The sequence below is a fragment of the Camelus dromedarius genome, chromosome 27 (assembly GCF_036321535.1).
Source record: "Camelus dromedarius isolate mCamDro1 chromosome 27, mCamDro1.pat, whole genome shotgun sequence".
Classification (NCBI taxonomy): Eukaryota; Metazoa; Chordata; class Mammalia; order Artiodactyla; family Camelidae; genus Camelus; species Camelus dromedarius.
In genome coordinates, this window is record NC_087462.1 from 6,173,231 (window position 1) to 6,195,300 (window position 22,070).

Sequence of the window (22,070 nt, forward strand, 5' to 3'; positions counted from 1 at the left end):
CCTGACTCCATCTGCACTGAAGGGCTCTCCCACTGCCTTGCGTATCTATTGAGTGACAGCTCGATGGCGGAAAGGGGCGGAGCCTGTAGCGCCCAGACGCGGCTTGAACTCTGAGAGGCGGGCTGGGCCTTACCCAATAGGCTGAGGAAATCGAGAAGGAGGCGGGGTTTCTCTCGGCCAATCGGCGGACGCGCCCTCGTTGCCGCTCTATGCCGCTCCGCCCCAGCTCTCTGGTCCCAGAAGGCGCCGGGTTTCCCAAGATGGCGGCCGACGTGTCCGTTACTCACCGGCCCCCGCTGAGCCCGGAGGCTGGGGCCGAGGTTGAAGCTGACGTTGCCGCGGAGCGCCGGGCGCCTGAAGAAGAACTGCCGCCGCTAGATCCAGAGGAGATCCGGAAACGCCTGGAACACACCGAGCGCCAGTTCCGTAACCGCCGCAAGATACTGATCCGGGGCCTCCCGGGGGACGTGACCAACCAGGTATTGGGGGGGGGGGCCCGTGTGGGAGCGTGGCGGGAAATACCACCGTGCGCGTGCGCGGGGGTACCGGGCGACACCAACGCTGGCCTGCGGCGGGGGGCGTCGGTGGGTGAGTCCAAGCGCGGGATCCACGCGGGGTCGGGAGAGACCAAGGAGAGGGATGTGGGAGGTCGGAGATGGTGGGAGAAACCAACTTTGACCTGAGGGAAGACGTTGCTAGGGGCGACCACAGGCTTGGACGAAACCAAGTGATTGAAGGGGGCGGGGAATGGAAGGGGGCGGACAGCTTTGGCCATGTTGGGGGATTGTGAATGGGCAGCCAGATTGGAGCTGTGGGAACAGGGTCGCTATTTGCTCCCTTCTCTACCATGAGGTGGTGGGACTTCATATCCATAAGTTTCAGGATTGACTATAGAGTATGCCTTTCCATAGCAAGCATTTATTAACTCCTTCTAGAGGTAGATCCGGAAGTTGTAGCAGCTCCTGGGGTCTTTTTTCCCCAAAGCCCCAGGCTTAATTTGGAAAAATGGGATCTCTTGTTCCCATGCAGAAAAGGGGAAGGGCATTGTTCCATGGAGCCCCCCTTGGCTGATCTGGCCAGGGGTTCCCTTCTCTTGGGGCCACATGGGCAGGGCTTCCCAGTGCTCTTTGGACCCAGGAAGATGGCATCTAATCTGCCCTGCCCTTCAGCAGTAGAATGGGTTCTTTCTCCCTGCTGCTGAGAATCTCTGCTCTCTGGCCCACCAGCACACCTGCCGCTGGTTCTCCCTGTCCTTGGGTGGTGGGCACATGGTTGGTGGGGCACTAAGAGTGTGGGGAGGTGTGTGACTTGGGGACAGACCTGGGGCAGGCAACACTAAGCATGATCTGATTTGTTCCTAGAGCCAGCCATCCTAGGGCCCACCATCTCTCAGCTGGGAACACGCTGTCTCTCCTGCAGGGTGCACAGTGTGTCTGGCACAAACAGGCCCCAGAGCCTCGCCCCCACAGCTGGCTTGCAAGAAGGCAGCCCTGTCAGTAGGAGGGAATTGGGAATCACGTGAAGCCACACAATGTGGGCTTATTAAGTACACAGGGTCTCCAGTCAGGTACCCGCGGGTGGCATTCTCATTGCTTCCCTGACCAACTACATGACCTTTGACAGTTTCCTTCACCTCTCTGAGCCTCAGTTTCCTCATCTACAAAATGGGTTTGTTAATACTTGATTTGCAGGGTTGTTGGAAAGAGTCAGTCTTGCAAACCAAGGTTCTGATGGGTGAAACAACTTCACTGTGGGCGTACAGCAGAACCAAGACTTGAACTCAGTCCCACCTGACTCTCTAATAAGAGTATATTGTGTTGCTTAAAAGCATGGGATCTGCTGCTAAGCTCTAAATCACAGCTCTGCCAGGTGTGGCCTCAATGGCCTTGGGCAAGTAACTGCTGAGTTTGTAAAATGGGAATGGTAATTGACCTGGCTTCATAACTGGTCCGTGTGAAAATAGCACTGGGTTGCTCCCTTCAGCCCTTAGTGATTCCCTGTCCCTTGGCTTCTGTCTCCACAGGAAGTGCATGATCTGCTCAGCGACTATGAGCTCAAATACTGCTTTGTGGACAAATACAAAGGGACAGGTTTGTGGGACCATGGGGTGGGCTAGCGGCAGGGGATGACAGTCCTTGAAGCTGGGAGAGTCCTGGCCCAGTGTCTCCTGAACTTCAGGCCCAACATTCATCAGAGATGAAGGGGGCACGGACCAGATGGAAGCCAAGGGGTTGAAGGGGCACCGGTTGTTCTGGAGGACTTGTAGGAGAAGACCAGACAGGCCTGGGTGACTGGCCAGCTAGGGGGATGTCTTGTAAAAGGATGCCTAGTGCCCAGGTATCTACGGGGTAATCTGGAAGAGGAGCATCAAGGATGCCCCATGACGGGCACCCAAGATGAGGGACAAACTGGGGCAATAGTCTGTCCTGCACTGGGCCTAGGGGACATCTCTGCTGAAATGGCAGCTTCCCTCCAGCCTCTCTGCCTCCATGATTTCACTCCCCAGACTGCCTTCCCCTAGGCAACCAGCTTCGATCTGACTGCAAATCTGATCAATGCTGGTCCTAACCCTGATGATTCTTCTCTCTCCTCAAAACCTGTCTGAGGCTCCTCCTGATACTACCTTGGAAGGATGTGCCATCTCCTCAGGGGCCATAAGATTCCAGGCTATTCCCTCTGCAACCATTCTTAGCTATGTCCTCTTCCATCCAGGTGGCATCAGGCAGCTCTTCACAGTGCCCTGAGTGCACCCCTCACCTCATAGCACTGACCACCCTAGGCTATCACCGTGGGCTCAGTCACCCGCCTCCTGCACAGGGTGGTCAGCTCCACGAGAACCGGGACAGCACTCATCAGCCTCGGCCCCCCACATGGGAGGCTCGGGTAGTGGTTAAGATCTTGGGCCCTGGAGGCAAATGGACCTGGGTTTTTGTCGTGGTCTGTGCTCTTTGTGGCCATAGGCAGTGATTTCCCCTCCTGAGCTTTAGTTTTTTACACCAGCAAATTGGACATGGCCTGCTTCAGTTGACCATTTAGTAAATATGGGAAGAGCAGCAAGTCAGAGCTCCTTCCTGAGCACCAAGTATGTATATGTGCCAGGCACTGAGGATCCAGGGTTTAAGTGATACTTTTGTTCATATACAAATATTTATCATTCAAAAACAAATGTTTGTTGAGCACTTACTGTGTGCTGGGCACTGGGAACAGAGCTGTGAACCAAATGGAGATGTCTAGTCTGAGGAGGAGGTTATTCCAACAGCTGCAAACATGAAGGTGAGATGGCCATGAGACTAGAAGCTACAGGGCACTGTGGGAGCACAGAGCTGGGATCTGCAACAGAGCAGTTAGGGTAGGCTTTGTGGGGGAAGTGATGTTTGCGGTCAGATTGGAGAGTGGGTTAGGATTAACCAAGTGAAGAGGTGGGAGTCAGTATTCCACATTCAGGGAAAAGCAGGTGCAAAGGCCCCAGGCCAAGTGTGTCTTCATAGTCCAGTAAGTGGCAAGAGATGAGAGAGGAGGTCAGCAAACCCACGAGGCCAGGCCACAGAGTTGCCACACTAGATGGGGGCGTGGCACCATATGGGCTGAGGCAAGGGATTGGATATGAGAGGTGTTGGTGGCCTGGAAAGGCGGTGGTGGGGAGCTTCAGAGCAGGGTTCTGGGCCCATTTCCTTGCTGGAAAAATAGTGGAGTAAGTTATTGTGAGGAGTAAGTTATTCCCATTTGACAGATGAGGAAACAGACCTCAAAGCCACTCGGGCTGGAGTTGAAACCCAGGCTCCAGTGGCGACATGCTTCACCACTACTCTGTGTGTCATCTGAAGTACGCATGTAGTTCTTAGGACAGGGCAAGGTGCACAGTAGGGGAGTGTTGTAGTGGGTTGCAAGGAGCAAGCCCCACGGAGGCAGGAGGCACTGGCTCTTGTCGCTCTAGGCTGGCAGCTGTTCCAGCTGGCTGCTGCCTGAGATGTCCCTGTTCGGTGTTGTGAGGTCACATGTGGTTTAGAGAGGGGTGGGAGCAGGCGGCCGTGGGGTGGGAGGGCCGGCCCTCAGGACCCCAGCTGACCGCCCGCTCTGCCCCGCCGCAGCCTTCGTGACCCTGCTGAATGGGGAGCAGGCCGAGGCCGCCATCAGCGCCTTCCACCAGAGCCGCCTGCGGGAGCGCGAGCTGTCGGTGCAGCTGCAGCCCACGGACGCCCTGCTGTGTGTGGCCAACCTGCCCCCTAGCCTCACACAGCAGCAGTTCGAGGAGCTGGTGCGGCCCTTCGGCAGCCTGGAGCGCTGCTTCCTGGTCTACAGCGAGCGCACTGGCCACTCCAAGGGCTACGGCTTTGCTGAGTACATGAAGAAGGACTCGGCCGCCCGTGCGAAGTCGGACCTGCTGGGCAAGCCACTGGGCCCGCGCACCCTCTACGTGCACTGGACAGACGCCGGGCAGCTGACGCCCGCCCTGCTCCACTCACGCTGCCTCTGTGTGGACCGCCTGCCGCCCGGCTTCAGCGATGTGGACGCCCTGCGCCGAGCGCTGTCGACCGTCCACACGCCCACCTTCTGCCAGGTGAGCCCTGTGCCCGGTGCAGAGACCTGGGGGAGCAGATACGAAGCCCAGAGCACCTCAGAGGGGCCCATTAGCTTCACCTGCCCTCTCTAATCTCCTGGGTCCCCTTTCAGGAAAGCAGCCACGGTGCCACTTTGAATGGGATTCTTGTTAGAAAGGCCACATAGTGCGGTGGGTGACAGCCCAGCCAGGAGCCAGATGGCTGGGTTTCAGATCCCTGCACTCCCTCTAGCGACTTGCTTAGCCTCACTGGCCTTAGTCTCCCCCCTGTAAAATGCAGGCGAAGCTGCCTTTGTGAAAAATGGCTGTGAGGCTCGCTCACCCCATTTGCATCCACCCAGGCGCTCATCAGGTATTTGTTGAGCCCCTCCTGGGCCCCAGGCCCCAGGCCTGGCATCAAGGAGGCTACTCCAGAGGAGCCCACAGTCCATTTAAGCCGTGAGGTGAGGAAGTTGGACTTGGCTGGATCCCAGCCCTGCTTTGTGGCCCCGGGCCAGACACTCACTCTCTGAGTCTTGGGTTCCCTCCTCTGGAAGAAGGGATTCCATACTCGTGCATTAGTTTGGCAAAACGATCCCTGGTTCATTCCAGTCGCGCTTTTCAGATGCTTCTGTGTGTGTACCTAGCCCGGTGACGGGCACAGTGGGGTGAGAATGGGCCAGGTCAGCTCTCAGGGAGCTCCCATGTGGTCTTGCCCCCAGACCCCAGGTGGACAATTCCTTCAGGACTCACTGGGCTTACCTGCAGTCCAGCCATCGTGTAACGGCCTGGAGAGGCAGGTTTCAGCCCTGTTTTCAGGTGGAGACACTGAGGCACGGAGAGGTCAGTTGACATGGCCTGGGACATACAGCCAGGGTGTGACAGAGCCAGCACTGAAACACCGCAGCCTGGCCCCAGAGCCTGGAGGAGGCCGGTACCTGGGCTCAGACCCCAGCTCTGCGGCCTCTGTGGGTGTTGGTGCTGGTGAGTTGGACATCAGTAGGAATCCATCTCCTTGCTCACTACTGCCTCCACTGCACGCCTACTGTGTGCCGGACACCGGGCGGGGCTCAGGAAACAGATGAGGTGGCTCCACAGCTTTATCCTCTTGAGTGGAGCTGGAGGACTGCGGGGCCACGGCCAGCACCAAGGTCCCTCTCTGCGCCTCGGTTGCCCCATCTCAGCATGGGTCTGGCAATGCTTTGTGATCATGTTCTGGAGAACAGCTGCTCACTTATTCCTCCACTTAACATATTCTTCAGACATCTGTTGAGCACCTGTGGAGTCCCAGGCATTGAGGTGACCTCCTCCAAGGAGCCCAGTCACGCTGGGCATCCTGGTTGAATGGAGGCAGGGCTCAGCAGTCAGGTGGGTAGAAGTTTGAGCCTTGGTCCCCATATTTGGGAGCCGCGTGGCCTTGGTTGCCCTTTGACCCCTTTCTCTGTTCATCTGGAGGATGAGCATGGTTGTGAGAAGTACATCCAGACTTGGCATGGGGCCAGAGGTGAAGGTGAGGTGCTTGCTAGAGGTGGGCTGACGGCCTGAGCTGACCCACCGGGGCGCTCAGAGCAGGTGCTGGGCCGGGCCCATGGCCTCCCTCACTACTGCACCGGGAGCACGAGCCTCCCTGCCCCTGTTGAGCTCACTGTTGAATCCCCACAACCTCCCTGCCAGGGGCTCCCGTTGCTAGTCCCATCTTATAGATGAGGAAACTGAGGGCCACGGTGGGCACGTGCAGTGACCTGCTCAGGCCAGCCAGCCCATAACAACCTAGTCTGGTTCACTTTGCCATTTATTCACAGGCCAGTTTACATATATTAAGTGCTTCGTTTTATTGCAGAGTTACTTTAAAATATTTGAATGCTACAGACATGTCTAAAGCAGATGACCCACGATGTGAGGTGTTATAAAAAGCTTTTTCAACTTTATTCATTTTTATGAATGGGCAGTCCAGGCCTGTTTCGAAATTTAGCATGTCCACAAGGGTCAGCAGTGAAGGCTTCCTCCCAGCTCTGTGGTGCCTCTTTCAGTTTGTGTGTGTCCTTCCAGCGAAATTTTATCACCCATTTCGAACAAACATGTATATAAGTTCCCGCGTTCCTCTTTCCTTGACCCAAATGTGGCCATGCCTGTGTTGGTTTGGTTTTTCCATTTTACTTTGTCTTGGGCATCTTTCTGTGTTCAGAAATGAGAGCTTCTCATTCCTTTTGCGGCTGCGCCATATTCTATTTTATGGACTCTATGTTACACCCTGCTGGCGGCATTGCATTGGTCTACCCCACACTGCAGCCGTCCATGTGACACTCAGGACCCAGGAGGAACAGCATTGGTTCTCAGGACAGCCATTGTCACCCTGAGGTGGACAGCCCTGTTCAGCTCCAGCTCTGTGGCCTTGGCAAGGGACTACCCCTCTCTGAGTCTCAGTTTCCTCATCTGGAAAGTGGGTGTGCTGACGCCTGCCTCCAAGATTCAGTGAAACAGCGCCTGTGGCGACCCGGCCTGGGGGCATACAGGACCCAGCGGGTGATCTCACCGTATCTGCTCACCCTGGGACAGCCCCTGCTGACCATTCCAGCACTTGCAGACACCCTGCAAACTAAGGTTTGTTCCCTGAGTTGGTGGCAGGCTTACTTGGCAGCAGAGCCTGAGCTGAACTGATGTGAGGTCATCTGTGGCCTTTGTCTTTGCATCTGGCTGCAGAGCTATTCATGTGCTTGACTTACAGGGAGCCCCGATCCCACTGGGGATGACTGATACGTAATGAATGTGCGGCATCCTCCCTTTCTCATCTCCACACAGTCCCAATCCTGGACTACATCCAGCCCCGGGGTCTGGATAAGGGGCTGTAAGGTCTGAAGTACCAAATTTGACTCCTAACAAGGAGGGGTGAAGTGGCTTCCTTGGCCTGCCTGTGACTACACCTCTGTTCCTGCCACTCACTGGCTCTGTGACCCCGCCCTCCAGCCCAGCACCACCAGCCTCGAACCCAAGCTCAGTGGCCACTTGCTGCACCACCAGGCTGTGTGCCCTTCCCAGTCCCGGCTGTGGCATCCTCGGCCCAAGGTTGGCAGCCAGGCCGAACTCCAGAGCCACCTGCTGCTTCTCCCGCCAACCCCTCCTCTTTGAGCCCTGCAGCCTGTGCTTGGGAATCCCAGGCAAAGTCCCAAAGTGGCGTTGGCATGAGGCCTGGGGAAGCTGACCCGTGTGAAGCAGGTCCCAGCTCTGCCCTCCCACCGACAGTGTACCCTTGGGCATGCTGACCTTTCTGAGTCTCAGTTGCCCCCTCTTGAAATTGGGATGCAGCCTCCCAGGGCCATTCAGAAGATTAGATGAGCTAACACAGGAACCAGGCTTGGGACAGTGCAGAGCCCAGAATCTGTCCTCTCTAGGGGGACGCTTACATGATTGGGATCCTCATCTGGTCACAGCTGTTACTTCCTGTGATGGTGGTCACTGTCCCCCAGGTGCTCATGACTGCCTCTCCCCCTGCCCCACAGTTGGCATACGGCCAGGATGGGCAGCTGAAGGGCTTCGCTGTACTGGAGTATGAGACGGCAGAGATGGCAGAGGAGGCGCAGCAGCGGGCAGACGGCCTGGCCCTGGGAGGCAGCCACCTGCGCGTCTCCTTCTGTGCGCCGGGGCCCCCTGGCCGCAGCATGCTGGCTGCACTCATTGCTGCCCAGGCCACGGTGAGTGTGCTGGAGGGAGGGGGCCCCAGCCGGTGGAGATGGGCCCTCCTCCCTGGAGAAATTGGGGCCCCCGTCTGGCACCCTCTGTGGCTAGGCCAGGTGCTAAGCTGCCCCTCTGTTCCTCTCCTCAGGCCCTGAATCGGGGCAAAGGGCTGCTGCCTGAGCCCAACATCCTGCAGCTGCTCAACAACCTGGGGCCTTCCGCCTCCCTCCAGCTGCTTCTCAACCCCCTGCTCCACGGCAGCGCTGGTGGCAAGCAGGGTAAGGCGAGCCGGGGCCAAGTGCTCTCTGAACAGGGCACCTCCCGGGACTTCCCATCTGGGTGATGAGTCAAGAACAAGGGCTGGAATGAGAGTGGTGCTCCTGGAGGAAGCTGGTGCCCTGAGCCCCTGGCATGGGGAGCAGAGCTGCCTGCAGTGAGGCAGGGTGGTGGCAGGAGGGACCGCCCCTCCCCAGAGGCTCATCTTCCATCTCCTGAGCCCTTTCTTTGGATACATCAGTTGCCCGCTCCGAGCTTCAATTTCCTGTTCTCAGCAGGCCTGGGGCTATATTTAATGGGTGTGGGGTGTCTCCATCCAGGGACCACCTCCCATCTTCTGGGTCTTCCCCTAGGCCTGCTGGGTGCCCCCCCGACCATGCCGCTGCTCAATGGGCCCGCTCTGTCCACGGCGCTGCTGCAGCTCGCCCTGCAGACCCAGAGTCAGAAGGTAACTGCAGGCCCAGAGGCCCCCGGCTCCCTCCCCACTCACACATGTCCCACAGCCCCTCTGTTTCCTTTCTTGAACCTGCAGTGGGTGGCTGACCATTAGCAGGCTTGTGGGGCTTCGGGCTGGATCCCTGGGCCTGGCCTGTGGCAGGTGCTCAGGACTCAGGAAGTGAATCAGTCAAAGTCCAGGCTCCACAGTGGAGTAGAGTGGCCTCTTGCCCCCACCCCCGAGACACACACCGAGATACACACACACAGTTCGTTATACCACACACAGACCCACGCAGACACACACACTACCCCATCTGGTTTGATTCACTGGGGCCAGGTCAGTGGTGTGGATGTGACTGACAGTAACTGACAGAAGGTGAGGTTGTGGGCTTGGGCCCTTGTGTGGCTGAGAGTGATTCAGCCCACGTGTGGTGTTACTCACTGGGTGTCTGCAATCAACACGGTGTTGTGAGGGTTAGACACTGTGCTTCTTTGATAACAAGGGGGCTTGGGGTGGGGTGGTGGGTGCCGAAGAAGGACTGTCACTGTGTGTCTTCTGACAATGTGGGGTGACATGCTCCAACACTCTGTGCATTCATAATCTGTGTTCCCTGGGTCTCCCCAGCACCTCAAGCAGGCCCTGGGGTGTAGGAGGCCCTTCGTCACCACTGGCCAGGTGGGTGATGGCCGGTGTGTTGCAGACGTTGACACCTTTCATGTCTGCCTGTGGTTGGTTGTGGGCTGGAGTCTGGGTGTGCTGGGCATTGTGACCCACTGCCCTCATCTCCAGCTGATTGGGCTCTGTCCCTAGAAACCCGGGATCCTGGGAGACTCTCCTCTGGGCACCCTCCAGCCTGGGGCCCAGCCGGCCAACCCCCTCCTTGGGGAACTGTCTGCAGGTAATGCCTACCCCACTCTTCCCCCACCTCTGGGCCCTGTCCCACTTCCCTTTCCTGAGCCCCTTTCCTCACTAGGTGTGGTAAACTCCCAGCTGTGCAGCCTTGGGCAGGTGACCTAATCTCTCTGAGTCTCAGCGTCCTCACTTGTCCGTTGAGTGCCTAGGTGCCCACCTCCCGGAGAAGCCATGAGCATCCTGGGAGCTGATGCACTTAGAGGGCTCTCCTCTGTGTTCAGCATGTACTTGCCCTTTAGCTGCTGGACCTGGTCCACGTGGAGGCTCTAGGGCCCTGGGAGGATGTTCCTGTGTGGCTGGGCCACTGACACCTTCCCTCTCTCTGTAGGAGGGGGCCTGCCCCCAGAGCTGCCGCCCCGGCGAGGGAAGCCACCACCCCTGCTGCCGCCACTACTTGGCCCCTCTGGGGGTGACCGGGAAACCATGGGCCTAGGTCCCCCAGCACCCCAGCTCACTCCACCCCCTGCCCCTATGGGGCTTCGAGGTACTGGCCTCAGAGGCCTCCAGAAGGACAGTGGGCCGCTGCCAACGCCCCCTGGGGTAAGGCCCTACACTGCACCCAGCACCATTCCAGTCTTCTGCCCTGCGAGGTACCCCCTACCTGGGGCCCTCGTGAGTCTGGCCCTCTCACCACAGGTCTCACTGCTGGGGGAACCCCCCAAGGACTTCCGGATCCCCCTGAATCCCTACCTGAACCTACACAGCCTGCTCCCAGCCAGCAACCTGGCGGGTAAGGAGGCCCGGGGCTGGGGAGGCGCTGGGAGAAGCCGCCGCCCAGCTGAGGGCCCCCTGCCTAACCCCCCAGCCCCCGGAAGTGGTGGCAGCAGCAAAGCCTTCCCGCTCAAGTCCCGCCTGCTCAGCCCCCTCACCAGCACCCGCCTGCCACCTGAACCAGGGCTGCCCGACAGTTATGGCTTTGACTACCCCTCGGTGAGTAACTGGCCGCCCTGTGGGGAGCCCTCCCAGGGACTAGCTGCTGTGGCCCTTTGTCCCCTGGGAGCAAGTCGTTGTCCAGACCGATATTTCTCTAGTACTGGCTGCCAGGCAGGGCGCTAGGGAGACAGCGGGGAACGTGTCAGACACGGTTGCTGCCCTTAAGTCTCTGTCTGTCTCTCTGCATCAGACCCTGCTTCCTGTCAGTTGTCTTTCTCTCCTGAGAGGCCTTAGGCCACACTTCTGCTTCCCCTTAGAGACAGGGTTCAGCCTCCTTTCTGTCTCTCTGTCTTCCTCCCTGCTCTCCCCTCTGCGATTCCTGTCCCTGTCCCTGCAGAGCTGCTCCTTCTGTGATTCCAGCTTCCTCTAGGTCAGAGATTGCAGCCTCGCCACCTGTATTACGTTTGGCCCAAACTAGATTAAGGAAAAAAAAAACGAATAGAAGCCAGTGCCAACATACAGAACCTGCAAGAGTTTGCACAACCTAGATGCCCAGCTTGCCTCGAAAACTCCAAACCCTTGGCCCCATCGGGGCCACACACCTTCACAGCAGTCATCTCTGGGGCTGAGGTGCAGCCACCCCCTGGGATGGGGCACCTATTCTGTCTCATTGCCCGACCCTGCAGGCTGAGTGGGCTCTTATGCACTGTGTCTATTGGAGGGGGCTGACTTCCCTGATGACAACTGTGCTGTGGAATTGAGTCAGGGGTGAAGTTGGTTACCGACCCCAACCCAACATGCTGCTTCTCCCACTTTCATTCAGGATGTGGGACCTCGACGGCTCTTCTCCCACCCACGGGAGCCAACCCTAGGGCCTCACGGACCCAGCCGACACAAAGTAATTGCTGCCCTGTCCATCCCACCACCTGAGTGTTAGCTTTTGCTGCATAACAAGCAGTCCCATTACTTCATGGCTTGGAACAGCAAACATTTGATTGTTTCTCATCATTCTGTGGGGTGGTGGGTGGGTGGTTGTCTGCAGTCACCTGGCAGTTCAGCTGCAGCTCAGTGGTCCATGGTGGCTTCTTTCATTTGTCTGGTGGTCAGTAGGCTGGTGAAGGGGCCTCGGCTGCAAGGACTTACCTGCTCCATATGGGGCTTATCCTCCAGCAGGCCAACCTGTGCTCCTGCATGTGGTGGTGGTTCCAGAGGTCCCTGGAGGAGGAAGGGAGGGTGGACCCCTCTGCTGGCATTGTCATACTCCTATCCCATTGGTCAAAGCCTGGAATTGTTTGGGGATCTATGAAAGGAGATAGTACTGCAGCGATCCATCTTACTCAGCCAGCTCTCTCTCTGCAGATGTCCCCCCCACCCAGTGGCTTTGGCGAACGGGGTGGCGGAGGTGGCGGCGGGCCGCTCTCCCACTTCTATTCGGGCTCACCCACCTCCTACTTCACTAGCGGCCTGCAGGCTGGCCTCAAGCAGAGCCACCTTAACAAGGTGAGGAGCCTCCCCAGCCCACTGCAGGTCCTCAGGGACAGCCAAGATGCAGGGGGCCCCTGTGACCCTTAATGCCTAGGTCAAGGCTGGGGTGGTGGCAGGGGTCAGTCTGCTCAGGGCTGGGCTGAAACTAGCCATCTTCCCCTCCCCAAGCCTGTGTGTCTCACACCGTGTATTGCCCAGCCTTCCTGGCCTCTTACATCCTCCCACAACAGCCCTGGGTGTGGATGGAATTAGCCCAGTCCACAGATGAAGAAACTGAGGCCCAGAGAGATGAATTAATATCATAGCTAGTAAGAGGCAGAGGCAAGGTTTGAACCTGAAACCCTTGCCTCTGCTCTGGGGACTGCTTCCTCTCCCATCCCATGTCTCTCCCATTTCTCCCAGGTGGTCGGCTCCTCCCCTCTGAGCTCTGGAGAAGGGCTCCTGGGCCTTGGCCCTGGGCCCAATGGCCACAGCCACTTGCTGAAGGTATGGGCAGGGGGTGGGGACATGCAACGCTGGGGAGCCATGGCCCCTGGGTGGCCCCTGACCCATTGCCACTCCTTCCCCTTTGTCTCCAGACCCCGCTGGGTGGCCAGAAACGCAGCTTCGCCCACCTGTTGCCCTCACCTGAGCCAAGCCCAGAAGGCAGCTACGTGGGTCAGCACTCCCAGGGCCTTGGCGGCCACTACGCAGATTCCTACCTGAAGCGCAAGAGGATTTTCTAAGGGGCCAGTGCCAGAGATGCTCAAGGGCCTGAACCAAATCGCTTTTGGGTTTTCTGGTGTTTTGTTTTGTGTTTTTTTTTTCCTTTCGGTAATAGAAAAATCTCTGAAAGACTTTGCTGACCAACCAGCAGGAGCCCAAGGAATGTGGGGGAGTCCAGGGGCCACTCTGCACCTCTGGCGTGCACCTCTGGCGTGCTCCTGGCGTGGAAACCCTGCAGCCTTAAGAGGGAGGGGCCCAGCCCCCTCTCTCTCTCCCCACCCCTGTGTCCGCCTGTGTCCACCTGTGTCTGTCTCTCTGGGAGTCCTCTCCTGCCTCATTGCTCCTGTATCTTGGCCTCTTGAGTGCCTTGGAGGTTTCCCTCACCTCCCGTGAGGATCAGAGACTGTCCCCTTTTTTAACTTTGACAATTGACTTTGGTTTCCTTTTCTAATTTTTATTATTTTTTAAAACAATCCAGATGGCCCCCAGCTCTGATTCCTTTAAGGCCCAGCATGTCTGGGCCTCCATTCCACACTTTCAGTTTGAAATGGCTCACTCTTTTTTCTTTCTCCCATATCTGCTGCAGGCTTGGCTCTCTCCTGCCCCTGCCTGCCCTTTCTGGCCTGTACTCCAGCTCCGGGTCCCCTACACCCTACCACAGTCCCCTCACCTTCTGATGCCTTAAAGCCAGGCCCCAGGCCCCACTGGCCAGAGCCTCTCAGATGCTGAGCTCCAGAAGCTTGACTCAGGACCAAATGGCTCTGGCCTGGGGATTGGGCTCCTCTACGCCGGGTCCCCCATCGTGGGGACAGTAGAAGGCCAAAGCCTTGGTCTTGGCAAACCAGTCCCACCAGCCCTCCTGCCCAGGCCTAGATGCAGAGTTGGACTTTCTCTGCCAGCTTAAACCTCTTCTGTCCGTCTGTGGGGCATTGTGCATCTCACTGGCCTCTGCTGTCTCCATGTTGAAGATGAGCTCCGCCTCTTCGTCCCAGGCCAGATCACCCGGAGCTGGCCTCCCTTTGGCCCAGTGCTGGAAAATCCAACAACGTGCATATAAGCTCTGCCCCTGCCCACCAGCAGGACCTGTCAGTCTGAGGTGACCCTGGGCCCTGACCCTGGCCGGCTGGGCCACCAGCTTCCCTCCCCTGACTCTGGGGGGTTCACATCCACTCCAGGGGAGGGGGTGTCCTCTCCCCAATCTTCTCACACAGACCTTTGCTGAATTAAAGTTTGTTAAGTAAATGGTTTTAAAGAAAGCAGAGCTGGCTGGTTCTTGGGACAGTGGGCCTGGGTGGGAGGTCTGGGATAGCGCTACCGGTTTTGGTGCTCCCAAGCCTGTCCAGTGCCCTCCCACTCTGGCAGTTTCCCCTGGAGGCCCCTCCCTCGCAGGCCCCCAAGCAAAAGCCGACGCTTATATTCGGATAATTATGGGCCCTTTGCTCGTGTGTCTGTTACTGCGCATGCCTAGTCTGCGGGTCACGTGATGCCTGTCATGGCAGCCTCCGTGGCCTGGGGAGGCGTGAATGCTGGATTCCTGCTGCGGGCGGCCAGGGGTGCCTGGTGTAGCCGATCTGGGGGCTTTTGGGGGTCCGGGGAGGCGGCGGCGCCAGCGATAGCCAGGAAATTCCAGGCGACAGGTATCTGGGGCACCTCGGGCGGCAGCGTTAACCCACTGGACGCCGGTCGGGCGCGGCATGGCAGCTCACCCAACCGTGTTTTCCAGGCTCGCGCCAGGCAGGGGAGGAAGAAGCCGGCGGCCCCGAACGGCCAGGGGACGTGTGAGTGTGGGAGCCGACTCCCCCATTGCTAATTTCACGAGGCCCCCACCTTGCTCTGCAGCCTCATCCCTGGGTCCTCTTTCTGTATACGCCCCCTTCCCCTGTCCATCACGCCCCAAACCCGACTTCCTAACCCTAGAATCCACCTGGCCCCTGGGCCCATCATCCATTTTGGCATCTACACCCCAATCTGTCCCTAGGGTGAACGTGGTGTTCATAGACCGGTCAGGCCAGCGGATTCCCGTGAGCGGCAGAGTCGGGGACAATGTTCTCCACCTGGCCCAGCGCCATGGGGTGGACCTGGAAGGTGGGAGCCGGGCACTGGGAAGTGGGGAGGCCCTATTCATTCGTTTAAAAAATCCCACAAATCAGATAAGACTCTCCACTCCTTTACCCTGCATGACTTCCCACCAACATGGTTAAACTTAAGACTCCTCACCACAGTCTCATTGCCTGCCCTCTTAACCTTCATTCAACAGATATTTATTGAGCATTTACTAGAGGTAACTAAAACTCCTGCCCTCCAGGAGCTTCTGTTCTCGTCCTTCTTTCCCCCTCTAGTCAAGCCACACTGGCTTTCTATTCCTCAGCCAAGTTCATGCCTGCCTCAGGGTCTTCGAATTTGCTGCTCTGAAGTGCTTTCCCACCAAATCTTCTGGCTCCTTCTCATCCTTCAGGTCTTGATGTAAATGTCATCCTCCTGATAGTCTTTTCCCTATAAGCAAGTCCCCATGCCCCAATCACTCTATCAAATATATCTGTGTGTTTTATTGCCTTCATGGCACTTCTCATTGTTTCATTTCCTTTGTCATCTCTCCCCAGAATGAGATCAGAAACCCTGTTTACCTTGTTCACACTTATCTGTTGCCTGTCATAGTAGTTAGATGTAACAGGTATTAAATTAGTACTTGTGAAAGTGAAGATAATAGCAGACATTATTTTAAATGTGTAAACACATATTAACTGATTGAGTGTGTTTCATGACAACTTTATGCAATAGGGGAGGATGTTATCCTGTTTTACAGGGGAGAAAACTGAGCCCCAGGTTAAGTAGACCTGGTCCAAAGTCAAGTAAGTGGCAAAACTAGATTCAAACCGAGCCTGTCTGAGCCACTAATCTGTGCTGCTCTTCTGTGGATATTGAACACCTGTGTGCCAGGTAGCACTATACAAAGGCCCCTGTCATTTCACACCAGTTTCAACCTAATTGAGACAATAATCCCATGCCTAAACATGTATTTATATCATGAGCAACTGGGAAGAGTGGTCTTTAAAAAAAAAATTGTACTGGGTTATTTGTTGGATGTATGTAATAGGGAGCTGGTTTAATCACTAAAAGGGGAGGGTGTGGGGATGGGGAGGGGGGGCGGGTCATGGCAGACCTACCTCAAGTTCTGTTCTGGAATCCAGTGGCTGGCAGTTCATGACAGAGATTAGATCATGGGCTTCAAAGAGGCAAGTTATGACTCTGAGCAGGTACTTAGCATCTCTTGGCCTCCTCATCTATAAAATAGGATAATTGAGTTCCTATCTCAGTGGGTTGCTGTGAGGATTATACAGATACCATGTGTAGTACCTGGCATGTGATTAGGGTACAGTGAGTAGTTGGAATGATCATGTTAGAATCTCCAGCTCATGGGGTAAGGATGCTAATGAGTTGGGGAAGGGAGCTCAGGAAGAGACACCTGGGGACTGCTTGGAGTTTCAAGGCCCAGACAGTTTCTTCCCAAGAGACAGGGAGGGTGGGCAAGTTGGTCACCACATCCCACAGGGAGGGTCTGCTGGATCAGGAGGTTGCCTTGCACCTCCACTCTCACTGTCCAACCTGTCTGGAAGAGAAAAGGGAATTCTGTCCCGTTCACTTATAACAAATATCTTTTAGACAGAAAAAGGACCCAGCCATGGAAAGACTGGAGAAAAAAGCTTTCCAGGTCAAGAGTACAGCAAGTGCAAAGGTCCTGTGGTGGGGAAAGCTTGGTGTGTTGGAGTTGAGTGAGGGGGCCGGTGAGGCTGAAGTGGGTGAGTGTGGGGGTGGGAGGATCTCAAGGACTAAGTGGAGGAGGTTGGATTTTATTGTAGCTATGAAAACCCTTTGGAAGGCTTTAGGCCAGGAGGGACATTATCCCCAGGCACAGTTCTCAGTGATCAGTCAGGTTGGGAATGTGTCTGGGGACAAGCAGAAAACCGCAGATTCTGTATCTTTCAATCCTGACTCCCTGACCCCTTCCCCTGCTGCAGCCCTAGATGCTGAGTGAGCCTGTGCCTCCTTCAGGAGCAGCAGGGAAGCCCAGCACAGTGACAGGGTCGCAGCAAGGGCTCACAGGCTACAGGGACCCCACCTGGCCTGTCCTCTCTCAGCTACACTGAAGTCGAGTCCACGCTCATTAATGGTTCCAGGTACCCAGCCTGGTCCTCAGCCTGCTGGGGAGTTTTGGGGGAAGTGGGACACCCCAGATGTCCCTTTGCAAAACCTCTATGCAGGTTGGGAACAGTCAGCTAAGTAAATGACAGAGTGGAGGTTGCACACAGGGGATGTGCAGGCCTGGGAGGGAGAGATGAAGGGCATGTGGTGAAACAAAGGGCTTCTCCTTTTTGTCCTTCACTGAATGTCACCTGCCTGCCCCTGCCCCTCACCGATGCTCCCTCACTTGCTGCCCCCAGGGGCCTGCGAAGCCTCCCTGGCGTGCTCCACCTGCCATGTGTATGTGAGCGAGGACCACCTGGACCTTCTGCCTCCTCCTGACGAGAGGTGAGCAGGGCAGCCCCTCCCAGCTCTGAGCTGCACGGCTTGGCCACTGAGCTCTTGCATTCCCGGTGTTCAGAGGTCCACCCGGGCAGCAGCGGAGGGCAGCCCCAGCCTTTCTCCCCTCCTCGCTCCATCTTCTGGCAGGAGAGCTTCCCCTCTGACCACTCCCCACAGACCCGCTAATCACCGCTGCCCCCCTCGCCCCAGGGAGGATGACATGCTGGACATGGCCCCCCTCCTCCAAGAGAACTCCCGGCTGGGCTGCCAGATCCTGCTGACTCCTGAGCTGGAAGGGGCTGAATTCACCCTGCCCAAGATCACCAGGAACTTCTACGTGGACGGCCATGTCCCCAAGCCCCACTGATACAGACAGCTGGATCGTCCTAGACACTCACGGCCCCAGCGCCGGGACTGGAGAAATAGCCAAGTTGCCAGCCCAGCCCAGAGCAGGGACAGGCCTGAGAGAGAGATGTCGGAAGCGGCCAGAAGGCTAAAACCCCTGCATCAGAGAGAGCCCATGTCCAGGCTGTGGTGGGGACAGCGCCCCTACTGGGGCAGCCTCCCTCAAGCCCCCTGAGAAAGGGGATGTGGATGGGGTGGAATCTAATTGGAGCAACAATAAAACTGTCTCACAGACCTCCAGCATCTTGAATGTCCTTATGAGGAAGGTGGGGACAGAGGGGCGGGCCCTGGGGTCTACAACTGCATCTCCCATACCCCCAGCCTTCCTCTTCCACAACGGTTTTGGGCCAGCAGGAAACAGGCAGAGGCCTGAAGGTGAAGGCCCGAGAGCCTGAAGATCAGCGTGGCAAGACTCCGCCCCGCAGCGCGGAGGGATTTGGAGGGCTCCAGGCCGCCCTTGGCCACAAGGGGTGTGCAAGCCCCCTGAGCAGAGTCAGGGGAGGGGGAAAGGGACAGAGGCTGGCCCGAGAGTGGGGGGTTGGAAGCCGGTGCCCAACATCGTCCACCAGAGGCGCCCGATCCCACAGGCGCCGCCCCACTCAGGTGGTGCTCCTTGCACCCTCCGCCAAAAGCGCCCCCGCCCCACGCAGGTGAAGCTCATCCGGTGGGACTGGCGTGGGCGGGGCAGGGCGAGATTTGGGAAGGGGGCCTGGGCTGGGGTGCAATGGAGGCTGAGCCAGTCCCGGACTTCATGCTGCGAGAGCTGCTGGCGCCACGCTGTCTAGACCCCGAGCTGCCCCCGGAACCCCGGGCCCAGCGGGCACCGAGGACTCCTGGATGCCTCAGACCCAGTGGCAGGTACGTTAAGGAGCGGCCCTTCCCCCAACCTGGTCCAGTGGTCAAGGGATCATGACCTCTGGCTCCTGGGGTTATCCAGGGGTCAAAATGTTAGTTACTGGTACTGACAAGGAAGAGGGCCTCGTCCCCAGGGATACTTGGGGTCATATGGGGGTCAGAGGCTATGCCATTCTCCTTGCCTTGTTCCGTATCTCTGAGACCCAAGTAGGTGCTGCTCGGGGAAGGGGCTGACCACACTGCCCCTTGTCTCCAGGTCCTTCTGGCCTGCACACCAGGATTCAGTCACTGCACTGCGCTTCCTCCAAGAGACAGCAGAGGGGCTGGCCCAGCCTCCCACGTGGGACACCCAGGCCCTGGGGCCCTGCTGGGAGCTGAAGGCCCTGGGGACCCTGGGACCCCCTCCTCTGGCCAGGGATGCCAAGAACATGCTGACCCCAATCAGCCAGCAGTGCCACAGCCCAGGGACTCCCCCGGCCTCTTCAGCTCAGCCACAGAGGAGGCCCCGGAAGCAGTTGAACCCCCAGAGGGGCTCAGAGAAAGTGGACCCCCAGTTCGAAGGGGTGACCCTGAAGTTTCAGATAAAGCCGGATGCCAGCCTCCAGATCATACCCAGCTACAGGTAGGGGCCAGCCTGGGCAAGGGCACCCTTTATGCAAGTAATGATAAAAGCACAGAGGCCTGGGAACAGGTGCTCCCAGCATCTGCTCAAGGACTCCTATGCCAGCCCTGCATTACAGACAGCCCCGACTCTAAGCAAGACATCAGGCTGGTGCCAGTCCCTGTCCCTGCTGCTGGAGACCAGTCACATCCAGGTCCAAGTGCAGGTCTCCTCCTAATGAAATAGTCTGACAGTACCCAGGGCTGCTGCTGTGGTAGATTTTTCCAGTAATGATAATAGCAACCATTTGTCAGACAGGACAACAACCATACGAGATATCGGAGCACTTGACGTCTATGGGCTCTCTGAAGCCTGGGGAAGCCCACTTTACAGGTGCAGAAACTGAGGTGTAGAGGGTGCGATCACTTGTCCAGGGTCACAAAGTGAGGACTTGGGAGAACTGAGCTTTCAACCTGGCAGGTTGGCTCCAGACTTATTACCTCTTCACATGATTATGATTGTGATTACCAATGAGGGGCCAGGCCTTTCAGACGTCAGATGCCTCCTCGGGGACTGCCCAATACCCTGGCAGGACATACTCATTTGCGGGCTGTCTGGGGCAGGGTACAGACGTCCTGATGCTAACGCCTGTCTACTCCCCCAGCCTGGCTTGCAGCAGCCGCTCTCAGGGTGCCCCGACTGGCCCTGCCGGGGGCCCAGAGGCCAACCTGCGAGGCAGCGAGGCCCTGGGTAAGTCCTGGAGACTTGAGAGCTATAAATATTTGGGGGAGGGTATGGTTTCCTTTCCTCCTTATCTTTCTTCCCAACCTGCTTCCCTATTTAGACCCATCCAGGAGGAGTCACAGCGCCCCCCTCCACTCAGGCTGAGTCACCCCCACCCCCAGCTTCCTCCTCTGCCGAGCTTTGCCATCTGTCTCCCTTCCTGGCTTTCCCTATGTCTTAGATCTGGCCTAGGGCTGGGTGGGGCCTTTACAGAGGACCCCCCCCCCGAAAATGCCCACCCTACCCGACACAGGCCTCCTGAGCTTGGACTCTTGGCCTCTGACCCCTGCCCTTTGGCTTATGCCCTTTCAGGGCCCCGACGCTGTGCTTCCTGTAGGACCCAAAGGACCCCACTCTGGAGAGATGCTGAAGATGGGACCCCTCTCTGCAATGCCTGTGGAATCAGGTCCTCAAAAGAGAGGAGGGAATTGGGGTGGGGTGACATCAGTCCCTGCTTAGCCAGTGAGGAGTAGTGGGAAGAGAAAACACCCACCTCTTGGGGAAAGTGGCTCCCTGGTGGTGATTTCCAGGCTGAATGTGGGTTTCTTGCACCCCCACCCCAGGTACAAGAAATACGGCACTCGGTGCTCTAGCTGCTGGCTGGTGCCCCGGAAAAGTGTCCAGCCCAAGAGGCTATGTGGCCGATGTGGAGTGTCGCTGGGCCCCCACCCAGTCCCAACTCAGGAAGGGTAAGCCCTTCCTCACCCAGCCGAGCCTGTCCTGCCTCAGTTTCTCCCTGGGGAGAACGGGCAGAAGCCCTCCGAGGGGAAAGAGCTTGGGTCTTGAGGGATCCAGTCGGCCTCCTCTCTGCCCCCTCCCCTTTCAGAGACGCCAGTGGAGGATGCAGGCCCCAGACCTTTTGGCTCAGGGGGTCACTGGCCCCCTCCTTGGTCCCTGCTCCAATCAGGCTTGGCTGAGCTCCCCCCACCCCCCCAGAAATGCTGTCAACAGCGATACTCATATTGTTAATAGCAGTAACAATAAAGAATAGAAACACTCCTAGAAGAGGCAGCATGACCTGGATCCCACCTTGCTTGATCTCCCTCCCCCGCCTCTCCCCAGGCCCAGGAATGCGGGGAAGGGGTCTTCTCATTGGGGTTCAAGGGACACACACAGTCACAGATACTGGTACCAGCTCCCCCAAGGGAATTAGCCACATTCATGACAACAGCCCATACAGGGCAACAGCCACCGAGTGTGGAGACAGACAATGCGTTCAGAAAGACAGACACGTCCACATGGACACGCACACTGACAGACACATCGAGACACACATGCGAGACAGATCAACAGATGCAAATGTGCTGACACTCATGAGACATGTACACCCAGAGACAGACCACACACAAAATAGAAGGACACACATATTGACAGACACACACCTACCTATAGACACGTGTTGATAGACACACACAGGATGCATATACACACACAAAACGGACACAGAGTTGGCGCATAGTGGTACACACACAGGTAGGTCCATTGTCAGCTCCACCCCTGCCCTCAGGATGTCACCTTCCTGCAAATTTAAGTGCACCAGTCCTTGCTCTGTGTCCCTCCCTCCATTTCAAGATCTTCCTGGCCCCACCAAAGAGTGTCCCCAACCTGAAGCCAGGAGCCACATGCAAGACGCTGGGTCCTACCCTTGTTGGCAGGACACACAGGCCACCAGTCCTCCCTGGGAGGGAGGGAGGAGGGAGCATCAGGGATGGGTGCGATTCAGCAAAGGCAGAGGTGGTCCCTGCTGTGGGGGGTGAGTGAGGCCTGCCTGGCTGCATGCCCTGGGGAGGCAAGCCCCTGCGAAACCCACTCTGTGTCTCCTGAGTGAGCCTGCGGGGAAGGCCTGGGCCCGGATCCCTCGGCCCTGAGATCCCTGGCTCATTCAGCGCCACCCTTCCTCCGCTCAGAACACCCTCACCCACATCCCCCATCGCTCCTGCCTTCTCATCACCTGGGGTGGGGCTCTCAGCCCCAACACTACATCTTCAGAGAAGCCGTCCTTGACC

At 57.4% G+C, this 22,070-nt stretch overlaps 3 protein-coding genes across 6 annotated transcripts; all 3 read left to right on the forward strand.

Annotated features, from left to right (window-relative positions):
- Positions 1-38: 38 nt before the first annotated feature.
- RAVER1 (ribonucleoprotein, PTB binding 1) lies at positions 39-14,155 on the forward strand. 4 transcript variants are annotated; one of them, XM_064480234.1, is made up of 14 exons: positions 39-479; positions 2,024-2,090; positions 4,089-4,558; positions 8,002-8,226; positions 8,358-8,487; positions 8,839-8,933; positions 9,735-9,822; positions 10,165-10,376; positions 10,473-10,566; positions 10,642-10,766; positions 11,533-11,607; positions 12,069-12,209; positions 12,597-12,680; positions 12,773-14,155. In XM_064480234.1, the coding sequence occupies exons 1-14, from the start codon at positions 210-212 to the stop codon at positions 12,917-12,919; spliced, it is 2,223 nt and encodes a 740-aa protein (XP_064336304.1). In that variant the 5' UTR covers positions 39-209; the 3' UTR covers positions 12,920-14,155. The 4 variants fall into 4 exon arrangements, with proteins under 4 accessions (XP_064336304.1, XP_031293158.1, XP_064336303.1 ...); XM_031437298.2 differs by having other exon boundaries at positions 8,035-8,226; XM_064480233.1 differs by having other exon boundaries at positions 10,473-10,766.
- A 210-nt stretch (positions 14,156-14,365) lies between these two features.
- Positions 14,366-18,059, forward strand: FDX2 (ferredoxin 2). The gene is made up of 5 exons (XM_010978343.3): positions 14,366-14,536; positions 14,623-14,677; positions 14,878-14,984; positions 17,339-17,426; positions 17,631-18,059. The coding sequence occupies exons 1-5, from the start codon at positions 14,383-14,385 to the stop codon at positions 17,785-17,787; spliced, it is 561 nt and encodes a 186-aa protein (XP_010976645.2). The 5' UTR covers positions 14,366-14,382; the 3' UTR covers positions 17,788-18,059.
- A 162-nt stretch (positions 18,060-18,221) lies between these two features.
- Positions 18,222-20,757, forward strand: ZGLP1 (zinc finger GATA like protein 1). The gene is made up of 5 exons (XM_031438196.2): positions 18,222-18,683; positions 18,937-19,302; positions 19,946-20,031; positions 20,377-20,470; positions 20,628-20,757. The coding sequence occupies exons 1-5, from the start codon at positions 18,550-18,552 to the stop codon at positions 20,755-20,757; spliced, it is 810 nt and encodes a 269-aa protein (XP_031294056.2). The 5' UTR covers positions 18,222-18,549.
- The last annotated feature ends 1,313 nt before the right edge of the window (positions 20,758-22,070 follow it).